We start from the raw sequence: 18,820 nt of genomic DNA on the forward strand, positions 1-18,820 counted from the left end.
GAGAGAACATATGGTATTTGTCTTTTTTGGGACTGGCTTTTTCACTAAGTATAATGGTTTCCAGTTGAATCCATTTTGCTGCAAATGACAGGACTACTTTTTTTTTTTTTTTTTTTTTTTTTTTTTTGCCATTGTGTAGAGCTCCATGGTGTACATATACCATAGTTTCTTTATCCAGTCTTCAGTTGATGGACATCTGGGTTGATTTCCATATCTTAGCTATTATAAATTGAGCTGCAGTAAACATAGGGGTACAGATAACTCTTTTATATGCTGATTTATTTCCTTTGGGTAAATTCCCAGGAATGGGATGGCTGGATCATACAGTAGGCCTATATTCAGATTTCTGAGGTATCTCTGTACTGTCTTCCACAGTGGCTGGACCAGTTTACATTCCCACCAGCAGTGGATTAGGGTATCTTTTTCCCCACATCCTCACCAGCATTTGTGGTTGATTTCTTCTTCTTCTTTTTTTTTTTTTTTAAGATTTATTTATTTATTTATTTGAAAGGCAGAGTTAAAGAGAGGCAGAGGCAGAGACAGAGAGAGAGGTCTTCCATCCACTGATTCACTCCCCAAATGGCCACAATGGCTGATCCCACGTGGGTGCAGGGGCCCAAGGACTTGGGCCATCTTCCACTGCTTTCCTAGGCCATAGCAGAGAGCTGGATCTGAAGTGGAGCAGCCGGGACTCGAACCAGCGCCCATATGGGATGCCGGCACTGCAGGTGGCAGCTTTACCCACTAAGCCACAGTGCCAGCCCCTGTGGTTGATTTCTATATGAAATCCATTCTAAATGGGGTGAGGTGAAACCACATTGTGGTTTTGACTGGCATTTCCCTGATGGCTAGTGATCCTGATTCTTTCATGTTTTTTGAACTCTTTATAGATTCTGGATATTAATCCCTTATCAATTGCATGGTTTGCAAATATTTTCTCCCGTTCTGTCAATTGACTCTTCCCTTTGCTGAGTATTTCTTTTTTTTTTTTTTTTTTTTTTTTTGCCATGCAGAAGTTTCTCAATTTGATGCAATCCCATGTCATTTTGGCTTTGATTGCTTCTACTTCTGGGATCTTTTCCAAGAAGTCTTTGCCTATGCCAATGTCTTGCAGAGTTTCCCAATGTTCTCTAATAATTTGATGGTATCTGGTTGTAGGTTTAGGTATTTGATCCATTTTGAGTGGGTTTTTTATGTAAGGTATAAAGTTGGGGTCTTGCTTCATACTTCTGCATGTGGAGATCCAGTTTTCTGAGCACCATTTGGTGAAGAGACCGTCCTTGCTCCAGGGATTGATTTTAGCTCCTTTGTCAAAGATAAGTTGATTGTAGATGCATGGATTGATTTCTGGAGTTTCTATTCTATTCCATTGTTCTACTCATTTGTTGTTTTTTTGTCAGTACCAGGAAATGGTGAGAGTGTGCATCCTTGTCTGGTCCCAGATCTTAGTGGGAATGCTTCCAACTTTTCCCCATTCAAGAAGACGCTGGCCATGGGTTTGTCATAAATGCCTTGACTGTGTTGAGGAATGTTCCCTCTAACCAGGAGAAGCACCTGGCTCCTGCCTTTGGATCAGTGCGGTGCACCAGCCACAGCACGCCAGCCACGGCGGCCATTGGAGGGTGAACCAACAGCAAAGGAAGACCTTTCTCTCTCTCTCTCTCACTGTCCACTCTGCCTGTCAAAAATATTAAAAAAAAAAAAAAAAAAAAGGAGTGCTCCCTCTATATCCAATTTGCTTAAGGTTTTCTTCATGAAAGGATGTTGTATTTTATCAAATACTTTCTCTGCATCTATTGAGATAATCATGTGGTTTTTGTTTTTCAGTTTATTAATGTGATGTATCACATTTATTGATTTGCAAATGTTGAACCATCCCTGCATACCAGGGATATATCCCACCTGGTCTGGGTGGATGATCATTCTGATGTGTTGTTGAATTCAATTGGCTAGTATTTTTTTGAGGATTTTTGGTTTATTTTCATCAGGGAAGTTGGTCTATAGTTCTGTTTCTCTGTTGTATCTTTCTCTGGTTTAGGAATTAAGGTGATGCTGGCTTCATAGAAGGAGTTTGGGAGGATTCCTTCCCTTTCAATTGTTTTGAATAGCTTGAGAATATTTGGAGTTAGTTCTTCTTTAAATTTCTGGTATAATTCAGCAGTGAAGCCATCCAGTCCTGGGATTTTCTTTGTTGGGAGGGTCTTTATTGCTGATTCAATCTCTGTTTTCATTATTGGTCTGTTTATGTGTTCTATGTCTTCATGGCTCAATTTTGGTATATGTGTTCAGGAATGTATCCAGTTCTTTTAGGTTTACTGATTTGTTGGTATACAGCTCTTTGTATTAATTACTGATGATTCTTTTTATTTCAGTGGAATCTATTGTTACATTTCCTTTTTCATCTCTGATTTTATTGATTTGGGGTCTTCTCCCTCTTTTTTTTTTTTTTTGGTTCGGCCAATGATGTATCAATTTCATTTATGTTTTAAAAAAAACAGCCATGGCCAGCACCACGGCTCAATAGGCTAATCCTCTACCTGTGGCGCCGGCACATTGGGTTCTAGTCCTGGTCGGGGTACCGGATTCTGTCCCGGTTGCTCCTCTTCCAGTCCAGCTCTCTGCTGTGGCCCGGGAAGGCAGTGGAGGATGGCCCAAGTCCTTGGGCCCTGCACCCACATGGGAGACCAGGAGAAGCACCTGGCTCCTGGCTTCAGATCAGCGAAGTGTGCCGGCCGCAGCGTGCTAGCCGCAGTGGCCATTGGAGGGTGAACCAACGGAAAAGAAAGACCTTTCTCTGTCTCTCTCTCACTGTCCACTCTGCCTGTCAAAAAAAAAAAAAAAAAAAAAAAACAGCCATTCATTTCACTGATCTTTTGTATTTTTTATTTCAATTTTATTTCTTCCTCATTTTAATTATTTATTTTCTCCTACTAATTTGGGTTTGGTTTGTTGTTTTCCTAGGTCCTTGAGATGCAATGATAGCTCATTTATTTGGTGCCTTTCCAGTTTCTTGATGTAGGCACCAATTGCTATAAACTTTCCTAGTATCTCTTAAGTTTTGATATGTTGTATTTCTGTCTTCATTCATTCCCTGAAATTTTTGGATTTCTTCTGTGACCCACTGTTGATCCAGGAGCATGTTTTTCAGTCTCCATGTGTTTGCGTATGTTCTAGAGATTCTTGAATTGTTGATTTCCAGCTTCATTCCGCTGTGATCGGAATGCACTGGTGAGAAGAATGTTTATTCTGCAACCGTGGGATGAAAAGTTCTACAGATATCAATTAAGTCCATTTGGTCTATAGTGTTAATTCTGTTGTTTTTTTTGCTGATTTTCTTCCTGGTTGATATGTCCATTCCTGAAAGAGGGGTGTGGAAGTCCCCCATTATTACTATTGTATTAGAGTCTATGTCTCCCTTTAGATCCATTAACATTTCTTGTAAATAGCCATGCACCCTGTAATTGGGTGCATATACCTGTTTTATAATCACATCTTGCTATTGAATTGATCCCTTAATCATTACATAGTATATTTTATCTGATTTTAGGATGGCTACATCAGCTCCTTTTTGGTTTCCATTAACATGGAATATTTTTTCCATCCTTTCACTTTCAATCTGTGGGTATATTTGTTGGTGATATGTGTTTCCTGTAGGCAGCAAATAGATGGGTCTTGTTTTTCAATCCATCCATCCAGTCTGTATCTTCTAATTGGAGCATTGAGACTATTTATATTCAAGTCCCATCAAAGCAAAGGTCCTCCCAGCTATTGATAAGTAACTCTTGATAAGTACTATTGATAAGTAACAACTTGGCCCTGAAATTTTTCCATAAATGTTCCTGGTGCTTATTTTGTATTTCCTTTGTACTTTTACTGGAAGATATTCTGCCTTCACCTTCTTTCATAGTGATGACTGTGTTTCTGTGTTTCTTTGTGTAGCATATCCTTAAGCATCTTTTGCAAGACTGGACAAGTGGTGACAAATTCTTTCAATTTCTGTTTTATGGAAGGTCTTTATTACACCTTCATCATAAATAAGAGCTTAGCAGGGTACAGTAGTCTGGGTTGATAGTTCTTTTTCTCTTAAAACTTGGACTACATCTTACCATTCTCTCCTAGCCTGTAAGATTTCTGATGAGAAGTTAGCCGAGAGTCTAATTGGAGATCCTCTGAAAGTCATCTGGCATTTCTCTTGTGCAAACTTTAGCATCTTTTCTTTATGTTTTACTGTGAGAAGTTTGACTACAATGTGTTTTGGTAAAGATTTTTCTCATCAAGTCTATTAAGAGTTCTGTATGCTTCCTGTACTTTTTATTTTTTATTTTATTTTATTTATTATTATTTTTTTTTGACAGGCAGAGTGGACAGTGAGAGAGAGAGAGACAGAGAGAAAGGTCTTCCTTTATGCCATTGGTTCACCCTCCAATGGCCGCTGCAGCCGGCGCATCATGCTGATGTGCCAGGAGCCAGGTGCTCCTCCTGGTCTCCCATGCGGGTGCAGGGCCCAAGCACTTGGGCCATCCTCCACTGCACTCCCGAGCCATAGCATAGAGCTGGCCTGGAAGAGGGGCAACCGGGACAGAATCCGGCGCCCCAACCGGGACTAGAACCCGGTGTGCCGGCGCCGCAAGGCGGAGGATTAGCCTGTTAAGCCACGGTGCCAGCCAGCTTCCTGTACTTTAATATCCCTTTCTTTTTCCAAACTGGGAGCATTTTCTGTAATTATTTCACTAAAAAGGCCATCTATTCCATTCTCTCTTTCCACACCTTCAGGAACTCCTAAGACCCCTATGTTGGTTCATTTGATAGTATCCCATAAATCTCCAACACAGTTTTTAATTGTTCTAATATTCTTCTTCTTCTTCTTTTTGATCTGACTATAAAACTTCCAGGGATTTGTCTTCTAACTCAGATATTCTTTCTTCTCCCTCACTGAGTCCTGTTGTTAAGGATTTCCACTGCATTTTTTATTTGATCTATTGAATTCTTCATTTATAGTATTTCATTTTGATTTCTCTTTAAATCTCAATTTCATGGAAAAATTTTTCATTCATGTCATGTGTGGAGTTCTTTAATTCACAGATTTGCTTCTGATTACTTCTGAGTAATCCTATGATTAATCTTTTGATTTCCATTTCTGGCATTTCATCAGTCTCTACCTCTTCACATTCTAATATTGAAGTGTTGTGTTCCTTTGAGGGTGTCATGTTGTCTTCCTTATTCTTGTTTCTTGAATTTCTGCATTTATTTTTAGGCATTTGTGGAGATACTTGTTAATTTTTTTTCCTCTGATGGTTTTTATCTTTGAACTACACCTCTGTGGCTTAGTGGAGTGTCTTCTCTTTCAGTGAATACACAGAGACATGTTCTGGGTGTGGCCAGGGAACTCTGTTCAGTGCTTCAGGGTGGGGGCAGTATCCAGGGTGACACCCAAGTTGGGCATGGTAGAGCTTCTCCTTTATTTTTTATTAGAGGGGAGGATTTGGTCAGCTCTGTTGGTGTAGTCACACCCTCAGTGCCTCTCTTTCAAGGTCAGTGCCTGGGCCCACAGCGGGTGCAAACTCATCCATGCTGCCACGAGAACCATACAAAGGATCCATGCAGTCCTCAGTGTGAGCATGGGTCCTGTTGCAGCGACCCACCCCAGGCAATCAGGGAGCCATGAGCATGTAGAGCTGCCCACAGCGACTGCCCAGAGACCCCACCACACCGTGCGCCCTCCCACACAGCCACAGTGTTTCAACAGTCCCGGTACACAAGGCTCCCACAGTCATGGGGCACTAAGGATCCACTCTGTCCTGCCAATCTGTCCTGTGACAGAGGCGGACACCCTCCCAGAGCCAGCTGCCTTTGGGTGCTCTGCCTAGGCAGTTTGAGCCCCAGAATCTGTGATGTGTTGGGAGGCTGGGGGCATCTCACCGTCCTACATGGATGCCCAGTCCCTTGTCAATCTCCCAGCCAGACTCAGGCGTCTCTTCTCAGCTGGTTGCTGGGTGCACAGACACAGGCTGGTACAGCTGTTATGTATGTCCAAAGTGGTGCCTGCCCTCTCAGCCAATACAGGGTGCCATTGTTGGTGTATGGGGAGAGAGGTTGGCAGGCACCCTGTTCCCTGCAGGGCTCCAGGCGAGACTCACACCAGGGTCTCCTTGCAGCTATAGGCCAGTGGCTTGAGCTGCTGCGGTCTGTCTCACCTCGCTCTCCAAAGCTGGCACTGAGGCTCTCAGCTGCTGGGGTTCTGTGTTGTGTCCATGCTCACGCTATGTGTCCACACCCTCCACAAAGACCCACAGCACCCCTCTTCCTTCTGTGGAATTTCCGCTGCAGTTTTCTCCCTAACTCTTCCCTGATTGCACTCTCTCCACTTTTTTTTTTTTAACTACCTTCCCCTAACCTAGAGCATTAGGCTCCCTCCCTATTCTGCCATCCTAAGCTTATCTTTTAATTCCATTTTCCCACAAACTTTTTGAGATCTCATGTGTTTTTGCATCCTATGTGATTTTATAAGCTCTCCAAGTCCTTCCTGAAATGCCCCAGGATATAAATGAAATAGCCCTGGAGAGGCTCCCCCAACCAGGGCATTCAGCTAACACAACTCCCTGCTCCCCACCACTCCCTGCACTGTGAGGCCCCAGAAGCAAGGCAGCTCTTCTCCCATCATCTGGGAGGATGTCATTAGTCTCATACAAGAGCCAAGGTTTGCCTATTAACCCAAAACAGACAGAGAAAAGTTAGACTTTGAACCCAGAATACAAGCAAAGAGGAGCCATGGTGGAGGTGGGGGTGGGTTCTAGAAAAGACATCATGGGCAGGGAAACCAAGCTGGGTGGACCTATGCTTTGATGGGACTTGAGCACGTGTAGAGCTGGCACCCCCCCTCTGCAGAGTGGGGCAGGCTGCAAGCCCCTGTCTCCCAGGTGCTTGGGCTCCTGCCCTGAAGCCCCCACCCGGCTCACTGTTCCTGCTCAGGACACCGTTCATTCACTTCGCTGCCCTTGGCTGAGTCTTACAGAACCAGGAGTGATGCCTCCGGAACCCTGAAAGCTAAGAACCAGGACTGCTGCCTCCTGGGTCAAGCTGCAAGGACAGTGTCAAGGTTCTGGGAGCGGCAGTCCTGATGGGACTTCCCTCCCTTGGGACAGCTGTGACCCTGTGACTGAGCTGTGCTCAGTTAGAAAGGCTATTCCCCTGGGGGATGCCACCAGCCCAGAACTCAGCTGACTTCCAGCTGAGGCAGGAAGCAGCCCACTAGACGGCAGGGAGTGGCCAGCAGGGAGGTGGGAAGCCTGGAGCGAACGGAGTCGCTCAGCTTTCTGTCCCCCCGTCCATCTGCCTATTCTAGTTTCTTTTTGAACTCATTCAATACCTGTGGCAGTTTTCCAGTGCCACATAACGAAGCACCCTCAAATCAGTGTCTTAAAACCACAGACACACTAGCTGGCATTCCAAGGGTAAGGATTCTGGGTGTGGCTCAGCTGGGCGTTTCTGGCCCAGGGTCTCTCAGGAGGCTACAGTGAGTTGGCGACCAGGGCGGCAGGTCTCTCAAGGCTAGCAGGAAAAGTCACATTGGTTGTTGGTGGCAGAGCTGGTAGACTGCAGCCACCTTGGCTCCCCTGTACCTGGGCCTCTTGTGACATGGCTCCTTCAACTGAGCCTGAGTGACGGCTGTGAAGAGCCCATGAGAGCAGGGACCAGATGGGACCCGAGCTCAGCGGGGAGTGGCACCCATCACTTTTCCCACACTGTATTCGCTAGAAGCTTCCCTGAGCTCAAGCAAGGGGCTTACACAAGGACAGGACCAGCAGAAGGCTGGGATCACTGTGAATGTTTCAGAAGCTGCCCCACACACACTCCTACTCTCCTACCCAAACCTGCCCCTCTCCCAAGCACACACGTGCCGTCAAGGGCCTCCTGGCCTGGCTGCTGCTCTTCCCTATTCCTAGACTTCAACGCTCTGTTGAGATGCAGATCCCCCAGGCCCCCAGTCAGATCTGGGGATTCAGAAGCTGTGGCCTGGGGCTCGGGGCCCAGCAAGCCTTTAACAAAGCTTCCAGATGGCCCAGGTGCCTGACCATTTCCCGGCCAACACTGCGGCCTTGCTGCTGAGTGCTCCCGGCCTGGATGCTGCTGAGCGGGCTGCTCCCACGCCGTGGACCAGGTGACCTCCGGGAGATTCATCCCTTCCAAGGCCCATCCCAAGGCCTGGCGAGAGAGGCCTTTTGCTGCTTCAGAGCAAACAATCTCCCCAGACAGCCCTCTGAGCCCTTCTCCCCTCCCTTCCAGCGCAGGGCTTGTTAGAATGCAGTCACACCAGGACAGCCCTCGAAATGGGGCCTAGCAAGAGCAGCAGACAGCTGAGGCCGTGAGAGTGACCACAGCTCTGAAGATCTCCAAACGTGCTCAGGGGATCTGTCACCCTGGATCTGGAGGTTTCAATCTCAGTCATTTGCTTATGGGCGGCACCCACCCGTAGGAACTTCCAGCTGGACCTGAGAAGGGCAGCAAGCCTAGAAAACCTGTCGAAGGCACACCACCCCCCTCCCTCCCTGCCCCAGCCTGTGAGCCAGGGTTGGGCAAGGCCCTCAGACCTGGAGTCCCAGAGGTGCCTGCCTTGGGCCCCGCGGCCCCTCCCCTTCCCTGCCTTTTCCTCCCCTGTCCCATCCCAAACAGCGCTGCCTCCCTGGGTGTCCCCGGAGTAACATTCCTGTGGTCAGCTGGCCGAAGCAGGCTCTGAGGCGGCTCTCCCACGAGCACAGGGCTGGTGCAGACCCCCGCCCATCACAGGCAAGGCTGTCAGGGCAGGTAAGGGCTGGAAGGAAACAGGGGCCAGACACAGTGCCGGCACACATGCTGACGGGTGTTCCCACGTCTAAAGAACAAAGTGCGGCTGCCTCGCGTTTGTTCCATTCTGGCTCAGAGCCAAGAGCAGCGCTTTCTCCCTGGGGACAGGCACGTTGGCGCAGCCGCCTCACCCGAGCCCGAGCCCCGGCTCAGGCAGGAATCTCAGCAGCTCCGCCTCTTTTGCGGCCTCCAGCCCATCTGCTTCCTCTCAGGACCCCCAAATCCCAGCCTCCCCGCGGCTAGTCCAGCCCCAGGACGCAGGCAGCCCCATGGGCCCATGCTGATTGACGTGTTATCCCCAGGGAGAGGGGCCAAGGGGCTACATGGCCTGACGCGGGCAGAAGGTGGGTGCCGTGGGCTTCGCTCTGACAAGACCCCACACGCCACCCCTGCACGTGGGCTGTGCAGGGTCAGAAACGCCACTCGAGGCACCGACCCACTCAGAATCGTCTTCTGATGCCAGAATAGAGTGCCCAGCACAGTGGCTTAAACAGCTTTACGGTCTGGGCTCTAAAAATGGACGAAGGCAGTCAGTGCCACCCAAGGATTCCTGGATAGGGGCGTTCCCCCCTCCTCAGATCAAACAGCCAGAGCACCTCACAGACAGGAAGGGTAGGCCACGCATCCTCTTCTCCCTTTCATTGGACACGGGAAGTTCTGCCCAGCAACTTTGCTCGTCCCTCCCTAGCTAGCCGCACCGCAAGGGCCCCTGGGAAGTGTAGTGTTTTTAGCTGAACACATTGCTACTATCCTTAAGTCAGCGTACTTTAAAGGGAGGGGAGAATGGCCCCAGTGAGAGGGCCCGGTCAGCCCACACCTGGAGTAACAGGCAGAACTGGATACCTTCTCCTTCCCCCACGCTGGCCTGCCCTGGGGAGGTCCTGGCCTCCTTCCTGCTGCCCCCTGCTCTGTCCACTGCCCTCCTTAGTGAAGCCTGGCAGGCCTCCAGGCCAGGACAGATGGAACCCTGATCCTTTATAGCGTGATCGGCAGCCCCGGTTATCAGCCGGCCCCGAGTTAGGGTAACGTCTGTCTGTCCACACTGCCCCGAAGCTCTTGCCTGCCCTGCCGCCCCTTCCACAGCCTGTGTGCTGTACGAAAGCTGTGAGAGGGAGTTGGGCCATCTTCCACTGCTTTCCCAGGCACATTAGCAGGGAGGTGGATCGGAAGCGGAGCAGCCACGACCAGAATCCACACTCTGGTATGGGATGCTGGTGTTGCAAGCTGTGGCTTAGCCCATTGCACTACGATGCTGGCCCTGAGGTCACAGTTTTGCCCTACAGCCCTACATTTTTAGTGAGCTGTATCCTGATTTTTTAATTTTATGTGAGCTATTTCCCAACAGGAAATGCTGTAGGCTATAGGGATTGTATTTCTTATTTAATCTTAGCTTGGAAAGTGACTTCACTGCCGAGTTCAGGGTGGACCCCTTTGGAGACTAGGTCATAGCACCATAAACCATGGGAGCAGCACTGGGGCAAGTGCCCGGGCGGTGCCATGCCTTCTCTCTGGAAAGAGCCCTTCCCTGGTCAGTGGTGCACTTCTGGGGCCCTGAGTTCCTCTGATCCTTGCTGGGATAACCTCATTTCCTTCAGAAGGAAGGTAGACTGGCAGCTACTCGGCTTCCCAGGCGGGCCCCGGGCCTGCACACACGCCTGGCTTGCCTGCAGCTCCTGTGCCCGGCAGCATTTCTCTTTAGTTGGCCGTTACGAGGTGTGCCATTATCTTAGGCCCCTCCTGAGCTGTCCATGGAGGAAGTGAGAGGAGCAGGCGTCCCGCATGTGCACACAGGTCCCCGGCCCCCCTTCCTTTCCCTCCCTTGTCCCCTCCTGTTCACTGGGCTTCTCCTCTGGGCCATCTGTCCTCACCTCTAGCCAAGGGTGCAGCACAACTGGTCCCTCTCCACACCCAGGCCCTGGGGCCCGGACCAGAAGCCAGGGAAGCTCTGGAGAAAGAGCCGCGTGTGGCGTGGACTTGGCCTCCCCCTCTCTGCCCCGCCCAAAGCCTGAACTGCCCTCTGCAGAGTTCAGAGACCAGGAAGAGGTGGTCCTTGTCCTCCAGCAGCTTTCCAGACACCAGAGAACAAATAAGAGCGCGGACTGTGACCCTGCAGAGCGGCAGCACGGGTGTCAGGGCGCGGAGGAAGGGGCCCTGTGGCTGGAGAGGCCTCCCCACCGGTGGAGCAGCTTCCTTTACGGGGCGGGCGTTGTCTGTGCCACCTGCTTGGTACACCCAACCCCCGTCTTTGAAACAACCAGCATTTGAATGAGACTCCAACATCGCAGACTGAGCACTCCCCCGCCCCACCCCCAGCCATGTTGAGAAAAGAGCAGAACCAAGAGGCCAAGGCGAGGAGAGAGTGGGGTCCCAGCCATGCTGGGGGGCAGCTGAGCCTGAGCACCGCACGGGTGTGGCAGGTGCTCTCCAAACACTGCTAGGATAGCGCTGGGAGGGATGGGGGTATAGGAGGGAGCATCCCGTTCTGTTTGGCGGGAAGTGATGAAGAGCATGACCCAGTCTAGGCTGTTGGGGGCAATGTTTCCGGCAGCAATCACCAGGGACTGGGAAGAAGGGTCAGTTAGGACCGGGGCACCTAGGGCAGCCGTTCTCCATGGCTTAGCAACAGTGTGGCAAATGCACAGAGCATCCAGCGATGGGGAGAAGTCAGAGATGGCCTGGTTGGCTGCAGACCAGGGCAGAGTGTGGCTGACACAGGCAATGCCCATGAGCTGTTTTGCAGAAAAGCATTTTACATCTGACCCTGCACACACGATGGCCCAAGTGAATGTTCACAGACTTCCTGCCCTCCCACCACCACCAAGCAGCTACACGGACTTGTTCCAAGGGACTGCGTACTGTTTCCAAAATCAGAGCCACCCTCGATCCAACAAGGGGCTGTAGAGCTCGCTGGCAGGGCAGCAGGTGGCCCGTGGCGGGGCATTGTAAGCTGGGCAAGGTCCTTTGGAGGGAAAAGGCCAGGCTGGCGTGCCGGGTCTGGAAGTCTCCGTGCTCTCACTGCCTCTCTCCCCGCAGACTGGCAGGTTCCTGGGGGAGGTGGACGGCGCCCTCCTGAGCCAGCTGCTCAGCATGGGGGTGTTCAGCCGGTAAGTAGGGCGCGCGGCAAAGGCAAGCGCTGATGCTAAATGCTCCAGACAGATCTCGGGATCCTGACCTCAAAACTCCCAGTGAAAGCCCCAAAGAGCTCCAAAAGCAACCTTTCCGGAGCTAGGGGGTGGGGGGATGGGGCATCAGGTCACGTGGACATCCCTGGGAGCGGAACGCCCCCCCCCACCCCCGCCTCACTTCAGCCCCTGGAGGAAAAACCATCCAACCAAAAGAGCAAGCCGGTCGCTCTTCCTGTCCTTCCAACCTTCCAACCGTTCAAAGTGCAGAAACGGCTGTTTCAGCGTGTGCTGCCCTCGGAGCAGGCGTCCCGCAGCCTGAGGGTCTGGGGGGCAGGGAGGGCTGTGCTAGTGAGACCCTCAGGGGCGGGGGCGGGGCAGGGGGATGACCTGGGACCCCCACCCCCACTTGTCTCTGGCTTCCAGAGTTACCATGTACGACTACCAGGCCATGTGCAGACCCCAGAGTCACCACCACAGTGGGACCCAGCCCCTGAGCAGCGTGAGTGACACCTGACCTGCCCTCTGCCAGCCGTGGAGTTCCCCTGCCCCTTCCCCCCCCCCCTGCTTCTCCCGACCTCCTGCTGTCTTTCCCCGGGGCCTCCATGACTGTCTCCAACTTGTGCCTGCTCCCCTGCTGCTCACACAGCACAGGTCCCCCGTGTGAGTGGACCACACTCTCTCCTCTGCAGCCGCTCACCGCCTTCCTGACGGCGACCAGGTGGCTGCTGCACCAGCTTTGTCTGTGAGTGGGGCCGCGGCCGGGGAGGGAGCCGTGCAGGTGTGGCTTAGGAGGAGCTCCTGTGAGCAGGCGGCTGCCTGAGGTGCCCAGAGCACCACACTGGCCTCCAGAGCCTGGCCGCGGAGTGCGTCTGGGGTCTTCTGCCCTCCTGCTCCGCCTAGAGCCCCCCACAAGGATGAGGGTGTCCTGGAGGAGAGGGGTGGGGAGGGCACAGGCCCCCAGGTCCAGTTCTGTGTCCAACAGGTTCCTGCTGGAGTGGTGCGCCTGGGGCTCCTGGCATGAGCGCGGGGCCGAGGGTGAGTTGGTGGCTGCGCAGCTACGTGGTGTATCTGTCAGCTCGTTTGAAAACCTGTCATCTCGGGGGTGGCAGTGGGATAAGGACTTGGCACCTGTGGTTCCGTGCTCACATCTCACCCTGCTTGGCCTCCTCTGGCCCCCTCATCTCTCTGTGTGACATCATCACCTCGGAACACCACTGCTCCGTGTGACACCACCACCACCTGTGACGCCCTGCCCTCGTGTGACACCATGCCTTTCCTGTGCCATTTCCACCCTGTGCTGGCCTCTGTCCTGGGCAGCCAAAGCTGTCTTCCATCACTGTAAGTAGCATCAGCGGAGGAGGTCCTGGCTGGCCATGGCGGGTTAGGGAAGCAAAACAGCTGGGCTGCACAGCACCTGCCCTCAACTCTGCATCCCAGGAATGAACCCTGGAAGGGCTGAGTTCTCTGGATCTCATCCCATACCCGTCCAGTCCTGCAGAAAACTGCAGCTGCCTCCTTGGGTGAGGCTCAACAAGGACAAGGGTGCTGTGGCTCACCAGAACAGCCACCAGGGCACCCCTTGGAAAGCAGAGCAGCGGCGGCTCCGACCCAGGCGCCCAGCAGCAGGGCTTGGGCCTCCCGGGGTGCTTGCCTACAAGGTCTGGGCATGATACCCCCCAGCAGAGTCCCCCGGTGGCAGCAAAGCCCCCACAGGAAGCAAAGCAGCAGCCCTGGCCTGAGTCTGTCCCCATGAGGATGGCCCCCAGGAGCAGCAGCTGAGGCTGCTCAGTCCCCAGGGGCCCAGGATGCCAGCAGAGCAGAGCCAGACCACATTCCCGCTCTGCTCCATGAGGGCTCTGCTGCCTGCCGCCCCGACCCGAGCGTCAAGCCTGGCCCAAGTTCTTCTAGGTCCCCTATGAAACCCTGTGTCTCTCCGAAAGTCATGTCACCTCTGTGCCTGTCATTCCAGGAGGAGAGAGTGGAGGTCTCATGGCTGGGCAGCAGGGACTAAGGGAAGGGCAGGGAGGGTGCTTGGAAGACGCCAGGCGTCCACCCTCCCTCCTGGGCCCTCTCAGGCGCAGCCCAGCAGGGGGGACGTGGGGACTTCCTGGGCGCCACCTTGCCCTGGGCTGAGCCCTGTCTGCGCCACTTCTGTCCTTGACGTGGTGGGCGACAGCGCATCTGCAGACAAAGGAGGCTCAGAGACTGTCTGCCACGAGCCCAGCTCTCCCTGGCCGGCTGCCGCTGCTCCACTGTACACCTGCTTAGGGAGAGAGGCGGGGCCTGGCCCCGAGTGGGCAAGTAGCCATGACGCTACCTTCGCCTGGCACCCCTGCCGCCTCTCCTCTCTGGTTGCTGGGTAGCAACGCTGGGAGGAGCCTTGGAGAGGGTGCACTTCAGGCCCCGGCTCACGCTGAGGACCAGGCTCCCAAAGGCGCAAGTGGCTGCCCGAGATCGGGAGGCACGAGGACCCATCCCCCTGGGTGCTGCACCTGTTCTCTGTTGTCTTCCCTCACTTGCTTTCCCCCCTCCCCCGCCCCAAGAGGCCACCTGGCAGAGGACTAGGGGGCGTCCCCATGGCCTAGCGGAGAGCCAGGGACAACCTGTAAGGCGCCTCTCAGTCCTCACACCTGTGCCTGTGTACCCGCAGCCCACAAGCACAAGAAGCAAGACGTGCTGCAGCCCTGCGACACGGAGTACCCGGTGTTTGTGCACCGCGAGGCCATCCGGGAGGCCAACGGCATCATCGACTGTGGCACATGCCAGAAGTACGAGCCCTTGCGCTCGCCCTGCCCACCGCCGCCGGCAAGGGCGTCGGAACCCACGGGAGGCGGGGCGAGGGGGCGCTTCCTGGGGAAAGATCATTCCCCTACTGGGGGTGGTGGGTGGTTCAGTGAGGGGGTGCACAGCGGCGCTCCCAAGGGCACGCCCACCCCAATCCCCGCAGCCTCGGGACCCTCGGGCTGGTCCCCCTCCTGTCTAGGCACAGGCCAGCTCGCCGCTGCCTGGCGTCGGGGCCGCTCACGCTGGGGCCATCGGCAGTGCTCGGACAGCCAGGGCGGTGCAGAAGAGACCCAAGCCCACTCTCCGTGGAGTCCGCACTGTGCTGGGAAGCCAGAGAGCAGGAGGAGGCTGCGGGGTGGCTGGGGCTGTCAGAGGGGGCTGGACCTGCCTGGGCTGGGGCCCAGCTGAGGGTCCTCCCTGCCGACCCCCAGGGGTCTGGCCTAGGCATGGCAGGTTCTCCGAGGCCTCTCCGCTCCCCAGGGACCGCCGGAGAGGCCTTTATCCTAGGTTCACCTCAGACGGTGTGACACACACCCTGATGGCCGTGTCCCTCTGTGAAGCAGTTTTCTGAGGCTTGTGGTGAGGCCGAAGGCACTGGCATGGCGTGAAGCCAGGGCTTCAGCAAAGACTCGAATTTAAACACAGCTTCTGCTGCTTCCGGCCGTGCAGCCCGGGGGTGGAGGAGGCTCCTCAAGCTCTTCTAGGCTTAGCTATCCCACCTACAGAATGGGAACAATACATGGTGCTGTGCAGGTTAAATGTACGTGAGAGGACTTGAAAAAGCCCCCAGAAAATGCAGTTAAAAGGTGAGTTTAGGGGCAGGTGTTTGACTTCCTGAGGAAGATGTTCACGTCCCATTTGGAGTGCATGGGTTCCATTCCCGGCTCTGCTCCTGACCCCAGCTTCCTGCTAATGCAGACCGTGGAGACAGCAGTGAGGGCTCCCTGTCAGCACGTGGGAGACCCGGATTGCATTCCTGGCTCCAGGCTCCCGGCTCTGCCATTGCAGGCATTTGAAGGCTGAAGCAAAAGATGGGAGCTCTTTCTTTCTCTCAAACTGAAAAACAAATAAGTTTATTTGGGTGATTAAATTTTGAAATCCCTAATGAACTTTCTGAAGACCCCTTGTACATATTGGCATGTGTGTGCAAGATGTGTGGATGTGTGTGTGTGTGTGTGTGTGACAAATCACGGAGGCCATAGGAAACGTGCGGAAAGTGGCCGCTATCATGGGCTAATAACCCCAGGCTGCCGCACAATCCGTGGCCCAGGTCTTTCGCCCCTCCCTGTCTGGCGATTCCTGAGCTGTGTGCAGGAGCACTCTGCCACCTTGTGGTCAAGCTTGGTACTGCACCTTTCCACACGACCTGCCCTATCTCCATTCTGTTGGCCTAGTGTCCCCGTTTGCAGCGGCCCTTGAGCCGGCCCCGCTCGTGTCCTTGCCCCTGCCCTCAACACCAGAAGCCCCTCCCAGATGCGGAGCCACAACCCCCGTCTCTGCCGCAGGGTCTTCGTGATACAGCAGATCCCCAACAGTAACCTCCTCCTACTGGTGACAGACTCCACCTGTGACTGCAGCAGCATCCCGCCAGTCCTGCAGGAGGCCACGGAAGTGAAATATATCCTCCGGTCCTCAGGATGAGCTGGGCGGGCGGGCTGGGGAGAGTCACCACACCACGGGGCTCTGACGGGGGTGGCCACAGCCGGGACACCTTTATTCTCCAGTTCTCTCCCTGACTTTTTGGTTGCCGCCCCGACCCCTCCCACCCCAAGCTGCTGACAGGCGCAAGTCCCCAGGCTCTCCAAAATGGCATGCTACTGACCTTAACCGTGAGCCTTGCACATAACGCCTCTGTCAAGTGTGACAGGATGCGCTCCCAGAAGCTCCGCCGCAGACCCGACTCCTGCCACGCCTTCCACGCAGAGGTGATGGGCTGGGGGAGGGGCGCTGTGCCCAGGGAAGGTGGGAGCCACCACTGTCCCGGTGCACCCGAGTGGGAGGCAGCCCCCGCTGTGCATTGGCATCCACTCCCCGTGACTCTGTTCGGTCTTCACCCCAGGTCCTGTCATTGGGTTCCTGTGACCCTTGTGGCTCCCTGGTGTGACCGAGGTGACAGAAGCATCTTCTGTTAACCCTTAGTCCCTGGCTCCTGACGCGAGCAACTTCTAAGCCGCCCGTGTGCTCAGAGTGTCCGTGTATGCCCAGGCTGGGGCAGGTCCCCAGAAAGACAGAGGCAGGATTGGCGCGCTGGGACTGTGGCCTCAGAACCTTATTTCTGGGGAAAGGAGAGGGGCTGCAGATGGAGCTTATCTCCAACAGCCAATGATTCAAGAAAAAACACGACCGTGCCTCGGGCCGTGCGGGTTTGCGGGATGGTGAGCGGGTACAGGAACTGAGAGGGTGCAGAGGGCTCGGCGGCTGCCCCCTGCTTACCTCCCCGGTCTAGCTGCTCCTGAGTTGCGTCCTTGATAACAAACCAGTGAGAGGCTGGCAAGTTCCCTCCAAAGCTGCGTGACCCAGTGTAACAGATGACAAAGCCGAGAGCTGGGCTGTCCGCAGTGTGTCTGCGGCTGGGACTGAGCCCCTCACCTGGTGGCGTCTGGTGCTGGCTCCAGGCAGGGTCAGGATGCAAATGAACTGAATGGAATTATGGGACGCCCAGCTGGTGCCCTATGAGCCAGCGTGCTGATGGGGTGGCAGTGGGGGATAATGCAGTCCCCACAGCCGTGGTCATAAGTGGTGCAGCAAAAACACATCAAAGCACCATGCTGTTAAAATACCGAGGCAACCAGGATCGAAGGCTGGCTCCATGGAGAGCCACGCTTCCTCGGGCTTGAGGCCCAGGCGAAGTAAAGTAGTTTTCCCGTGGGGTCCTGCCTCCTGCTACATTTAGCTGGGTGTGATCTGAGCAAATGGAAGTCGATAGGTGGATAAAGGAGCAAGGACTGAGCACCTGAGATGCAGGTGTGGCTCCTGGAGCCAGTGTGGTGCACACAGTCCGTACAGCCTCTGCCCAGCACCCTGAGGTGCTGCCTGACCCTGCAGCCACCCCAGGACAAGGGCCTCCAGAGAAGGTGGGGGCCCAGGACGCAGACCGCACCCACAGCATCTGCTCCTGCCCTGACGGGTGGCAGGGCTTCCGCGTTCTGAACCTTCCTTCCCCCGGGGTTTCAGCCCTGTCGGTCCCCGGGACCGGCCTTCCCTGGACCCTGGCCGTCCTGCCCGGCGGGCCTCCCTCTCAATGCGTTCCTCTCTGCTCTGGCCGCAGGAGAACGCGCAGGACTGCGGCGGCACCGCGGACACCTCGGCCTCCCTCGCCCTGCTCCTGCTACCTCTGTGTGCCTGTTTCTGTGGGCACACAGCCCCTGTCTGACGGCCGCTCGGCGAGACATCCTGAGAGGTCCCCGACCGCCGTGGGAGCCAGCCCTGCGGCGGGGCTATCGCCCAGGCCCGGGCCATCTCAGCCATGGGCTAACCGTCCCTGCCTCTGGACACTGCTGACGGAATGAGAAATGACCACCACCCAAGTCACCTCCCAAAGACCCTCCAGGGGGCCTGGCGCCATCCGCCCCAAGCACAGGCCTAGCGTGAGCTCCACCTGGACCAAGACAGAAGAATTTAGTTCCTTGGTCTCCACCAGTCTCAATGTAGCTTGGAAAGGGTCAGCTTCCTCATGGACAGGGCGGCCTGCACGGGTGCTGGCTGAGGGAGAGGAGCAGAGCGAGGCCAGTGGCAGAGGGAGACTGAGGCGAGAGCCACGTCCCCACCTGCAGCCGAGCTTCCTCCAAGTGAGGTCATGGTGGAGGGCACACCGTTCCCTAGCTGTTGCTTGGAAGAGCCCTGATGCGTGCGGTGCGTGTGTGTGTGATTAAATCATGAGAGCATTGGCATGGCTGCATATGATATGTCCACAGAGAACCCTAGTGCAGAGGAAGCTTGGCATCTAATACAAAGCCCGCAGGCCGAGCTCCACACCTGCTGCACAGGAACACGATATGCGCTCAGGGCAGGCGGCAGGAGAGCGGCAGCCAGGCAAAGGAGTGGCTCCTTGCATCTCCACTGTAGGGGCC

The 18,820-nt window shown here is 54.5% G+C and overlaps 1 protein-coding gene across 1 annotated transcript in view; it reads left to right on the forward strand.

The window, feature by feature from the left end:
• Positions 1 to 18,336, forward strand: part of CACNA2D4 (calcium voltage-gated channel auxiliary subunit alpha2delta 4) — a 100,702-nt gene extending 82,366 nt beyond the window's left edge. Inside the window, exons 30-39 of the mRNA XM_062195194.1 lie at positions 11,875 to 11,945; positions 12,390 to 12,465; positions 12,656 to 12,708; positions 12,949 to 13,001; positions 13,284 to 13,304; positions 14,617 to 14,734; positions 16,256 to 16,368; positions 16,593 to 16,675; positions 18,019 to 18,088; positions 18,302 to 18,336. Coding sequence (XP_062051178.1) covers positions 11,875 to 11,945; positions 12,390 to 12,465; positions 12,656 to 12,708; positions 12,949 to 13,001; positions 13,284 to 13,304; positions 14,617 to 14,734; positions 16,256 to 16,368; positions 16,593 to 16,675; positions 18,019 to 18,088; positions 18,302 to 18,336 — 693 coding nt within the window. The remainder of the gene's footprint in view (positions 1 to 11,874; positions 11,946 to 12,389; positions 12,466 to 12,655; positions 12,709 to 12,948; positions 13,002 to 13,283; positions 13,305 to 14,616; positions 14,735 to 16,255; positions 16,369 to 16,592; positions 16,676 to 18,018; positions 18,089 to 18,301) is intronic.
• The last annotated feature ends 484 nt before the right edge of the window (positions 18,337 to 18,820 follow it).

This window comes from Lepus europaeus, chromosome 6 (genome assembly GCF_033115175.1).
Source record: "Lepus europaeus isolate LE1 chromosome 6, mLepTim1.pri, whole genome shotgun sequence".
In the NCBI taxonomy this organism is placed as follows: Eukaryota; Metazoa; Chordata; class Mammalia; order Lagomorpha; family Leporidae; genus Lepus; species Lepus europaeus.